The 12596-nt window shown below is 36.9% G+C and overlaps 1 protein-coding gene and 1 long non-coding RNA gene across 5 annotated transcripts; one reads left to right on the forward strand and one right to left on the reverse strand.

Annotated features, from left to right (window-relative positions):
- Positions 1-3929: 3929 nt before the first annotated feature.
- On the reverse strand, positions 3930-6404 carry LOC110899587 (short-chain dehydrogenase TIC 32, chloroplastic). The gene is made up of 8 exons (XM_022146473.2): positions 6245-6404; positions 5653-5884; positions 5477-5556; positions 5204-5357; positions 4773-4851; positions 4577-4661; positions 4437-4483; positions 3930-4298 (listed from the first exon to the last, which is right to left on the reverse strand). The coding sequence occupies exons 1-8, from the start codon at positions 6351-6353 to the stop codon at positions 4134-4136; spliced, it is 951 nt and encodes a 316-aa protein (XP_022002165.1). The 5' UTR covers positions 6354-6404; the 3' UTR covers positions 3930-4133.
- Positions 6405-8143: 1739 nt separating this feature from the next.
- LOC110899590 lies at positions 8144-10922 on the forward strand. Of its 4 annotated transcripts, none has more exons than XR_004876235.1 (4): positions 8144-8305; positions 8401-8855; positions 9647-10177; positions 10274-10922. It is a non-coding gene; the product is annotated as an uncharacterized LOC110899590 (long non-coding RNA). The 4 variants fall into 4 exon arrangements; XR_002570362.2 differs by lacking the exon at positions 8144-8305 and having other exon boundaries at positions 8314-8855; positions 9647-9969; positions 10072-10177; XR_002570361.2 differs by lacking the exon at positions 8144-8305 and having other exon boundaries at positions 8314-8855; positions 9042-10177.
- Positions 10923-12596: the final 1674 nt, after the last annotated feature.

Below are 12596 nucleotides of genomic sequence, written 5' to 3' on the forward strand. Positions count from 1 at the left end.
TTCCTGCCCATCCCAATGAGCAACCACACTCCAATCCTATTCAATCTTATTCGTTTCCCATTCCTCCATGTGCCGAGTCCTCATCAACACCTCAAACTACATACCCAACTAACCCACCTACTTCCACTCCTCCCTCACCATCTGTCCCTCCAACTACCAATTCCAACCCAACGCCTCAATCCTCTAGCAGCCCTGCCTCTGTCCCATTCCCCAGCCCTCCAACCAACTCACCTACGGCCCCACCCACCTCTTCTCAACATCCGAATTCCACCACCACAACATCTCCTACACCAGCCTCCTCTCCTACCAACACTACTGAGCCGATACACCCCCAGTCTCCCCCCCCTCACCTACTTCCGAAACATCTTCCACCACTCCCTCTCCCACTACCGAAACCACCAACACCTCCCCTCCTCCTGTAAAAAGACAACCCAAAACCAACAGCAAATACTTCAACTCCAACTTCATAAACTCCACCACATTACATCCTTTACCTCAAACTCTTGAACCCACAACTCATATCCAAGCAATGAAAGATCCCAAATGGCGACACGCCATGGATCTTGAGTTCAATGCTCTCATTCAAAATCACACATGGGAACTTGTACCGCGCACCGATCAACACGTCATTGGCTGCAAACATGGTTGTAAAACAAGGTTTCCAAGGCCGAGTACTCCCCGAGTAGTCGTTACAAGGTAGGCTGCCGAGGCGACTTTCTTCGACTCCGCCTAATTACTCGGAGTCGGTCAAACGAGGTCAACCTTAGCCAGAATTGGATCTAGTAGGTCAACTCGGGCCTAGTTTGACTTAAATAATAGAAAAACATAATTTCTATGCCTATCATATTAAGGAATGAATATCATTTTCACATTTTTTGTTATTAATATTAGTAAATTTATGTTATTTGACATATATTTAATCTCCAAAAAGTAATTTCTTTATAATTTAACATGTCCGGGTACTCCCCGAGTACTCTCCGCCTAGACCGAGTACTCTCAACTCCCCGGTCGACTGACTAGGGAGCGCCTAGCGACTTTTGCAACCATGGCTGCAAATGGATTTTTCGCATCAAGCGAAAGGCCGACGACACATACCACCAACTAGTCAAGTCCGACTAGGGTAAACTCCTCTCGGAGGTGGTCCGAGGACCTAGTACTCGCCGAGTACAAGGCCGAGTAGGCCGACTTTTACAACACTGGTTTCATCTATTCTATTCGACACAAAATCTTCAACTCACCAATTAACGCAGTTAACACCCAGGTTAGACTGCGGGGTATGGGGCGGGAGTTTGGGCGTGGGTAGGGGGAAAACGCCCAAGCCACCACCCCGGGTGGGCATGGGTTTCGGCGTGGCCCTTGGGGCATGGGTTTCAAGCCGGCCGTGGGGCGGTTTGGCCATCCTAGTTGGCTGAATATCATTGGCTCACCCGCCACGTCATAGCGGGCCATCCCAAAAGTTTTGAATTTTTAAATTCAAACCGTTGGCTTGGCCAAGCGGTCACCCCAACCGGTCACCCAAACCCCAACATCCCCTATAAATACCCCCAAACCCCAACCGGGTGGTCCATCCCAACCCCCACCGTGGTCCCAAACATTCGATATCCCCACCCGCTGCCCCAGCCGGTCACCACAAACCCAACATCCCACGAACCCGCTATGGCATCCTGGACCCACAACGAAGAACTTGCCCTAGTAACAAGCGTCGTTGACGCTATGAAGGGGCGGCCACCGGGCCAAACCAAATATTGGATGGAAGCTTTCGCGGCCTACCGACTAAACGTCGGTAACGACCGCCACAACATGAACGCGTGCCAACATAAATGGCGCGAGCTACGTCCCAAGCTCGAGCGTTTCAAGGCTTACTACGAAGCCGTTCCCGGGGGCGAGTTAAGCCACGAGGACCGGGTGGCGGTGGCGCACATAGAGTTTCGCGGCAAAGAAAAAAAGGCGTTCGACAAGATCGACCTTTTTAAAATTTATTTAACGCTTTAGGTTTCTTATTTTGTAATTTTTAGGTTTATGTAATTTTATAAATATTAACGAAGTTGTATGTTTTTTTTATAAATGTTTGTGTGATTTTTTTAAATTTTATATATTTTTTTTAAACTACCCTGCCACGCGGTGTACCCAACCCACGCCCCACCATACCCCGCGGACACGTACCAGGCAGTGGGGGGGGGGGCTCCCATTCCACGTGTCAGCACCCGCCCCAACCTACACCCAACCCAAGCCCCACCATACCCCGCAGTCTTAAAAGCTTGTTACTTATAATATAATGAGTAAAATAAATAAATTATATCATATAGATCAATGATTATTTTCCATGTTTGTTTGTAAGTTTGATATCTGGTGGACTAAACTTTGCATCCCATAAGTTTAATAGGTTTTGAAACCATCTATTTGTAATCAGTAAAATAATTTGAAACTATCATCTTAAATCTTTTAAAAAAAAAAAGTACATTTTGTTCCATCAAATCTGTAATTTTTTTTTTTTGAAGGAGAAGACAAAAGTATTAAGTTATTAGTTTTTTTTATTTGTACAACAAAATTGAAATACAAACACAAAACCCCTCAATATCCTCCACTAGGATGGGATCGGAACAATATTCATACCCGTACTGGTACTGTAAAACTGGGTACCGAATACAGTAGCAAATATATTTGTATGGTACGGTACGGGAACCGATTCGGGTACAGTACCCGCTTTCACTTTGTTTATTTTTTATGCACTCCTACAGGTAATAAATATGTAAACTCGGTATGAGTACCAAATTAGTAAAATCGGTACAAGTACCAATACAATATAGGTACCATCAGATTCGAGTCTTTCGAGTTCGATTAAAATAAACGCCCCTAGTTATTAGTGTCCTAATTTACTAACTCCTTTCACTGGAGGCTTTTGCGTTGTTTTTTAATGCACTGCTGTTCCAAAAAAAAAAAAAAAAAAAAAAAAAAAAAAAAAAAAAAAAAAAACCCTCCTAAGGATATACGGGCTTTGGGCCATGGGTTGGATTAGGTTTCTCGTGGTTCAGTGAATGGGCCAATTTATCAAACAAGGCCTAAAGGCTAAACCCACGATAAGTTAACAACTAACTAAATCAGTAAATCACAGTGATGGTAATATGATTTTCCAATTTATATTAACCACAGGAGACTCAAGTTAGTCATTCGATAGTGTAATTTTACCTTTTTAAATGAGTTTTTTTTTTTTTTTTTTAAATATATGATGACAAAGGAGTGGTATTTTAAAAAGAGGTTACTCACTATTTCTTTTTCTTTTTCCAAACGGCGACTTTCATTGAAAAACGGCCCGCTAACAAGCCGCTTGCAAGGCGAAACAGCTACAACAAACAAAACAGACAAATTACACATTGAAAAGCTTTCATTTGGTTCACTAGAAAGACAAGTTTCTGAATCTATTGCTAATCCACTAGAAACTATAATATTTGATCTCCCCTAATATGTTTTGAAATTTTATCGGCTCGTAAGAGAACAAGCATTGGTTCCTTGCTCTCCACATCCACCCAAAATCTTATGAGTACGCAAAGCCACCTAAAATCATAGTCTTGAAGTACACAAATCTGACTAGATGAGTCGCGTATTTAGATTTTTTTTATTTTTTTTTGGTCTTTTCACATTTAAAATCACTATTTGTGATAGAAACTTCAATAAAAAAAAAAAAAGCAAACACCCTTGAACTTTTGTCCGACTTCAACTCTAGATTTCGCTATTTTAGTTAGCGACTAACTCAGATTTATACTCCAACAAAAAAAAACCACCCATTGGTTATAATGGTATTTCAATCGCTACATGTTCATTTCTTTTCGAAACTTGATCACTCCAACAAGTTGAGTCCTAGATTTAAAGATATGGTGAGAAAAATAAAAATATTTGCGAGTATATGCACTTTTTTTAACTTAAGACAAGCGTTATCTTTTAAATTCTTTTATACATATTTCCATAGTCATATACAACATTCTTATAACCGGGTACAAACATATTACACCACACCCTGGTTTTAAAATATCATGCACACACAACACATAAACAATTATCCACCATATTCACAAGGATAAAATAATAAAACATGTATTGTATCAACAAGGGATAGCCAAGGTATACTCCCATAAACATTACTTTGACTTGATCAACTCCGTCCCGAATTCCCATAGTTTCTTGGCCAACTCAGCATCATTGGCCTTATCGCTCGGTTTAGCCAAATTATTATCAGCAAAATACTCGCCGCTAACCCCTTTCACCTTCGGATTTAATGCCAAATAACATGTTGTTGAAGCTCCCTGAATCCAAGCTCAACAGTTACATACTTGCAATTATCAATTAACCAATGACATTGGTATTTTGTGGGTCCAGTCTTCGTTTAATTGGGACCCACTGGATGAAAACAAGAAAAGATGCAAAGAGACAAAAGAAAAAACCTGTGGGATATTCTTTTGAAAGTGTTTGAAGACCAGGTTTTGAAGAACTATAAACAAGATACACTTATGAGTTAACATCATAAACATGAAAAAGACCATGCTTTAAATTAAAAAACCCGAGTTGCAAAACTTCTGATTACCTGACATAAAGGTCATGTGACGAGAAAGATTGGTTGCAATAACTCCAGGATGCAACGCGTTGATAGTTATGTTTGCCCCTTCTTCCTGCATTCATCAATAAACACGCTACTTGTCACAACACAACTTCACAACTATAAGAATCCTTGGTTTTATTTTTCATGATAATTATACGTGATTATCAATCCTAGTAAATACCTTGAGGCGCCTTGTTAGCTCCTTCGCGTGAAGAATATTAGCAAGCTTTGATTGCCCATAAGCATAGTAACTATTGTAGCTGAAAAGTTGATAGATGGATGTTAGGTGAAATCAAGTATCATGACCGGGTATATATTTAAGAGTTCGGGTCTGCTATCTCACTTTCTATGTCCACTTTTGTCCCACTTGCGTTAAATCTTCTATTGTACAATAATATGCTACGTCATCAGATGATTTTACATCGTGTAATATACAAGAAAACATTATGTATATTAGATGAATTTTACTATTCTAGTAAGTAGCAGCCTATATGTTATCAAATATTCAAATCTAAGAAATCGTCCTTAAGGTTGTGGTTCCCACTTTAATCTGTAATGATCAAGTGGGGCCCACAACACGCAAGAAAATGTTATAAAAGAATGGATCTATACCTTTTTTCATCATTTAGTTTGTCAAACATGATCCCTCCTTTGTAAGTCAGCGTATGAGCTGATGATGAAACTAAAACAATCCTCCCTTCTTGTCCGTAACTTCTAGCAGTATTTTTCATCGTATCCAATAACAGATTCGTCAAATGAAAATGTCCTAAATAACAAGAAGAAAACATGAGGTCCTTTATGGACATCTTTTTCTAAGGAGATTTATTTTGTGACATTTGAATGAAATACACATAATACATAACATTAGTACAATACAAGACATACCAAGATAGTTAGTCGCAAATTGACTCTCGATTCCATCTTTAGAAAGGGAAAATGGAGGAACCATCACCCCTGCATTACAACTACAAACGACAACAATCAATCTATTAGACTTGCATGTACACTCAAAATCAAATTCTCGATACAATTAAAGAAAAATGTGTGTAGGTGTCACTAACATGAGGATGTTTAGTGGTAGACCCTTGGAAACGTATTCATTCGCGAACTTTGTAACAGATTCTAGTGAGTTTACATCCAATTCCATAACATCAATGGTGGCACTAGGACAACCTTTTATTATGGTCTCTTTACATTTTCTAGCTGCTTCCAGATTTCTGGCAGCCATAATTACATGTACACCGCGTAAAGCTAGGACACGCGTGGTTTCTAGGCCAATACCACTTGTTGGTCCTGTAAACAGAAAATGGACAAAAGGAATAATAGTGTTTTTATACTTCTAAGAGTATAATGAGATTTATTGCACCGCCCACAATTGGACTTCAATGGACGAACGTGGCGTCTCCAAAGGGTACCCGACTACCCACAGACCCACGGGCCATTGCTAGATTTCATTGTCATTGTGGACGGAAGGCCTCTTATTACAAAATGTACGGATAACTGGATTGACGTTATATAATATGAAAGTGCTTTGTAGATACTTGGTCATTCGGTCCCGCCAAACGGTTCATGAACTGTTCGCTAAATGTACGATTCGTTTACAGCTATTGAAGCAAAATTACCAAAAAGAAATAAAGAATTAAAAAAAAAAACCTGTAATAATGGCAGTTAAGCCATGACCATCAATTCCTTCTGTAACATCTTCAGCTGTGTTTTTGGCTGAGAACCCAGATTTCCCTTTGCATGCAATTAGCAAAGGCATTATTACACTTTTTTTTTTCTTTCAAAAATTAGAGATTTCAGGGTAACACCAAAGTTATCCTCTTTCAGGGTTTTTATATTAATTTGCTTAAAGTTATGCCAAGTTATGCCAATAGAGCAACCATTTATAATTTAATTATAAATTATGTACACACCATTACTCAAAGGATCTTGTTGACCTTTGATGTTGTATAAGTATATTATTTTTTATATATTACATTATAACCTTAATCAAATTGTATAAAAAAATCCTTTTACTAGTGTAGCACTTAGGCCTCCGTTAAATTTTGGTCTAGTTATGCATTATGGATGATATTGGGAAAGTTTATGCTCTCTAAAATGGCATAAACTTTATATATTTAGAAATTAGATACGAATGAAAGATATATGGACTCTAACTTCTTTGGAATCTTCACATTTCAACGTTTTTATATAAATACGATTATGTTGATTCATATGAGATATGACTAGTAACATATTATAACAATATATTGTTTGTTTTTTATGTCATATTTTGATAACTGAAAATCTTAGATATTCTTAATAAATTGTGAGTTATATAATTCATGTGGTAATTTAAAAAGATATAAATATGACATAAAACAATCAATATATTGACACACACAACTATACATACATACATATGTATTTTCCCTTATTTTTTTTTGCTTGTATAAATATTTATTCGAAAAAAATAATAATTAACCTTTTGTAAATTATTTCCTACAGATTTAGATTTATGACGCAACTGTCAATTAATTAGGGTTTTCTTATTTTTCGTCATAAATATCTAGGAAACGATATCATTTTCCCTTATTTTTTTGTTTTGTAGGTTATTTTCGATAGATTTGTTATGCAACTGTCAATTAATTAGGGTTTCATGGATGCATCGAAAATTTGTAACAAAATCTTGAAATTTTTTTTGTAGGAAATTCGTCATAAATGTGTAGTAATCAGTGACGAAAAAAATTGTGTAGGAAATTGTCCCTTTTTCTAGTAGTGATACGAATATATGATCCAATATGATGTATCAATACAAATTATTAGTTATGGATTAGGTTCAAGAGTGAACACTAGTGTAGCTTGCGAACTTAGTGAACTAATCCTGGTCATACATGTGTGTCGATCAATGGCCAAGATTTGATGTTGAAATACACTAGTGTATTTTACGATTTGATGATGAGATCCTGGCCATACACGTGTGTAGATCAATGGCTAGGATTTGTTCACTCAGTTCGCAAATACACTACTGTTCACTTTAGAACCCCACCCAATTATAAAAAGACTATTGTTAAATCATATTGCTTCAGAAGTAAAGAACATTTAAGAATATTTTAAGATTTTTAGTTATCCAAATTAAGAGAACCTTTAAGAAAGAACTAAGTATCTCTCAAACTTGTTCATGACTTGACCAAAATTTTCCTTAAAGGGGTCTGGAGGAGGATAGTCCTTAAAGGATGGTTCGTTACGTAGACGTCCATGTAAGCGGGTGTGGGGATGGGCCTAGGGTGTGGATGATTAGCCCCTTTATATATACATATCTATGTATGTATAGTTGTGTGTGTGAGGGACGGCTTCAACGTCTAGGGGAGGACGGCAACGATGGGGACGACCCGGGGGGAGGGGGGCGGTGTGCAGGCCGTCGCCGCTCCTCGACACACTGGGAACGAGCCCTATACCGAGTAGCCTTAGTGTCTTAAAGAAGATAGTTTAATTCAAATCATAAAAAAATTAATGCTAGGCTGCAAGGGTGGGGATCAGCGAGGACCAGCGCCGACTCAGACACCATTTCCACCCCCTCCGACGTCCTCCTAAATGTCTCCCTCCCGATGTTGGAGACGGACATTTATATTATCTTAAACACAAAGGTCGGTGACCCGACCAAATGACATACCTGCCCTTCAACTTTTGTCTTTTCCTCACCTTTTACACCGTCTTTGGAACTTATTTACGGTACCGCCATCATTCTTTTTGGTTCAATTGAGATGCTTGAAGAATCTGATTGATAATCCATTTGCATTTCTTCATCTAATTTCATTTATGTTCAGGATGATCAGACTCAAGTTCAAGCGAAAGAGTGAGAGAGAGCGTCAACAGAAGGGGATCCGGTGCCGTCGCCTTGCAACCCTGTTTCGGTGACCATCTCTGTCTTCTACCCCTTTGTTCCAGCGGCCATGGGTGTGGTAGTCACCGGAGGCTGATATGATGGACCCAAACCGAAGCAGACTATGATGGTGGCGAAGTTACCGTTAGCGCCTAGGGTTCCAGCAGAACACCGACAAGTTATATCTGTCATGCATGTCCTGTTTTGGTGTAGATCGACAAACGCCGAGGTACCAACACTGTGGTAAGTTCCAATAATTCCTTTTTGGTCCAAGAGGGAGGGGATACTCAACTTCAACCCTTCAAATCTTGATCTGGGCAACTGGAAATAAAGATTTTTTTAGTACAAAAATAAGCTTAGAAAAGTGCAACTTGCTCAAGTTTTGGAATATCAACTGAGGTAAATTCCATTTTCGTTAAATTTCTTCATTAACTTTTGTACAATTCTTCTTTATATTGTTAGTTTTAAAGCTAATTTTACAAACAAAATATGAATTTAAGTTTTTACTTACCCTTTCATTAATGATAGTTCATATGCAATTTTCTTATATATATATATGAGTGTATAATCTTTTGTATGCTGTAGGTTGAATGGCTTGGCAAAGCAGTGGAACACTCACACCTTAAGTAATATAAGTATAGTTATTGTTGTTGGCAGCCCTTTGAAAATATAGAAGAATAGGCTAGAGAAATGAGAAAATAAATACACATGCCCGGAAATAGGGAAAATAAATCAACTTAAAGAGTAAGAAAACCCCTTTGGATAAGTTTTATGGTGTGCTAGAGAAATGAGAAAATAAATACACATGCCCGAATATTGATATTAAATTTGCGATTTGATTGTTCGGTTCTCTGTTGTAATTCTGTTTCATTAATTTTGTGTTTTTGTTTTGTGTACGACATTTCCAGTTTACATTGATGTGTATGTTTGGCAAATTAGGACTTAAGTTGGGTACTGTAGATCTGAATACATATGAGTGATTGAGAATCCTTAGTCGAATCTTTTGGTACATTGTCAGTATGGAAAAATGGGTTATCTGGATGGGTCGGTCAAACAACTCCTAATCCACTATAAGTGATCTACTTAACCCGTTAGGGACATATCATATCTTACCCAACTTGGCCCTTTTTAGTAAGTAAATTGGTCAAAATTGATTGGTGGCTGATGTATAAAAAATATTTTTGTTTCAGAAGGCAAAACCAACTGATGAGAATGAAAGTGAACCCATGTTACAATGTGGTATGCATGATATTAATGGTGTTGATACAGATCATGCTTCTAGAGCTGCTATATGGTCAAAGTTCTCAAAACACCATGGCAGCTTAGGTTTATTATTCAATCTTCTCAAACCGCCAACAGTAGCCCCATGGGTCCTAGAGGTCTCAATGAAGTTGCATGGTTGAAGTGGGATGATATGTGTTTGTAAATGGTTGAAGTGGAATCATATGTGTTTGTAATTTTATATATCTCATTTTGGTAACGAAGCTGAATCTGTTGTATGCATTTGACTTGGGTGAACACATTATGCCTTTTTATAAAGTCATGTATAGTATAATCTTCATAAATAAATATTCGTAAACCATAAACGAAGTAAAACTCATGTATGAAATTGCAGGATTCGGATGTTATAAGTTTGAATGGTATGGGGTTTTTGAAGATTGAATTGTCTCCCGCCATCAAATATGTTTTCATTGTATGTCGCGCAAATGACAACGGTCAAGGTATATATTTTTCTCTATATAATATACATAGTCAAGTATCAGTGAACATTTACTTTGCATTTATATTTTATAATAAATTCCTTAATTGTGTTTTAGTCTTGAATGCGTGTGGAGTCGTGACACATATGCCGCAAAAGAAGAGTTCGGTGATGAAGAGGTGAACTGTGAATCTTCACCGGAACAGGCTGCAAATTTTTTATTTTGGTTTCGCTCGATCCACTTTAGATGAAGAAAGCCAAGAATGCGATCTTGAACCAATGCTACGTAGCGCGCCGCAACGCGCGCGGGGGGTATAAACCTAGTTAAAGACAAAAATTGAAGCTTTCCCTTCTCACACACACATATACATACAAATCATATATATATATATATATACTAGATTATAACCCCGTGTATTACACGGGTTGAATAAATAAATTTTATATACTAAATAATAAAACATTATCTTTTTAAAAGCCTCCTTTATTGCACGGGTTGAAGAAATGTAATTTTATATATTAAATAATAAAATAAGTTATATCTATAAGAACCATATATATTGTACGGGTTGAATAAATGTAATATTATATACCAAATAATAAAAAAAATTATATCTTTAAAACCATCGTATTACACGGGTTGAATAAATGTAATATTGTTTACCAAATAATAAAAAAAATTATATTTTTAAAAACCCCCGTGTATTACATGAGTTGAATAAATATGATTTTATATACCAAATAATAAAAAAAAATATTTAAAAAAACTAACGGATTTTTTTATATTTAAAGTAGGATAAGATTGAATGTTAATCTGAACTAACAGATTCTTTTTATATTTAAAGTAGGATAAGATTGAATATTAATCTTTATTTATTTAGTTAATATAAGATTGAAAAACCATATGATTGAATAGGTGTGAGGTTGTATGATGATAAATCGGTTAACTGTACTGAATGATAAAGATAATAGTGATTGTTGAACAAATTAATTAATCGAATTTAACAGAAACATTTGTGATGTTAGGTGGATTTTTTTTAATTATTTGAAAGTTAATATCAACTTTTGAATTCGTATGAATTCTTATTAGATTTGATTAAATATTATTGATAATAAAAATTTGTATTAGATTAGATTTTAGATTTGATTAAATATATATATATTTTTTTGAACGGTCAACAAACTCAATCCCGAGCACTCTTGGGGCACCCACTGGACAAACGGAGTACTCCGAGAGTAACCCGAGTCCACCACCAATTTCGGGGAAAACCCGGTAACTCACCCGGCCGTAGGCAAGACAGTAAAATTACCGGTAAAACCCGTTTGGCTCAAGGATCCAACCCAAGTTTCTCTGGGTCTTCTATCATTGCCCACCAGTGCCTCACTCTGCACCAAGTGGGAGTCGAACCTGCATCTCTCAAGAGAAACGCAAGTCCTCCACCACTTGATCTACGGATAATAATAAAAATTTGTATTAATTTAGATTAAATATTATTATTATTAGTATTATTAATAATTTTAATCAATTAAATGAGAGAATGACAAGTGTTCCAAATCAGGTTTCTTTTATTATATAGTATATATATAAATTTAAATGTTTATGATTTATCTTTAAAATACTGTAACATTTGATTAACTACGTAAGCTATTGAAACGATTAGTTAATAATTATCTCTCATACTTTTCATATGAAAATTTGTATTAATTTAGATTAAATATTATTATTATTATTATTATTATTATTAATTTTAATCAATTAAATGAGAGAATGACAAGTGTCTCAAATCAAGTTTCTTTTATTATATAGTATAGATTAGGCTCATCCCTCCATTTCCATAGTATTATCTCCTTTGCCCCATTCTCACACCCATCCTATGTGGCGCTTACATGACGAGTCATCCTCTGAACCATCACTAGACCGCATAGGCTTAGTGTGAAGAAGTAACATATTATCGGGCAAGTCAAAGGTCTTGCTTGGGGATAATGAAAAGTCCCATTGCTTTAATGACAAACCAAACAATAACACACAAACCAATAGAGCAGATGCTTCATAAGTACACAACACAGCCATTTTACGCCACTAGAATTTGAAAGATGTATTGTTTTTGTCACAACCTGCATCATTCATCAGCAGCTGATGATCATAGCCAGCAGCTTGAAGGACCTCCTCCACCCCATGAGTGTCGAGGAATTTGGTTTTACCATTGTTTTTGTCACTTCCATCCGCCACCACCGCACAATCTTTCTGGTGATCGTACGACCCACATGCCTCACAAGAACGAATCAGAAAGATATTTGAACAATAAATCCACACATCGGGTTTACTGCAAACACAAAACCGATCACTCTCTCTCCATCTGTGAGGGTAAAGTCATCCTTGCACCTACTAACCAGTGGCGGACCCAGGATTTTTTTTTCATTGGGGTCCATTTATTGTGTAA

This window comes from Helianthus annuus, chromosome 13 (genome assembly GCF_002127325.2).
Source record: "Helianthus annuus cultivar XRQ/B chromosome 13, HanXRQr2.0-SUNRISE, whole genome shotgun sequence".
Classification (NCBI taxonomy): domain Eukaryota; kingdom Viridiplantae; phylum Streptophyta; class Magnoliopsida; order Asterales; family Asteraceae; genus Helianthus; species Helianthus annuus.

What these genes read in the sequence shown, in the direction of transcription:
- LOC110899587 (XM_022146473.2), bottom strand. Translation starts at nt 6,353, where the DNA reads ATGCCTTTGCTAATTGCATGCAAAGGGAAATCTGGGTTCTCAGCCAAA. An exon ending in AAACTAAATGATGAAAAAAG is followed by an intron (nt 4,852 to 5,203) that starts GTATAGATCCAT and finishes TCAACTTTTCAG; the next exon opens with CTACAATAGTTACTATGCTT. An exon ending in TTCAAAAGAATATCCCACAG is followed by an intron (nt 4,299 to 4,436) that starts GTTTTTTCTTTT and finishes GCTTGGATTCAG; the next exon opens with GGAGCTTCAACAACATGTTA.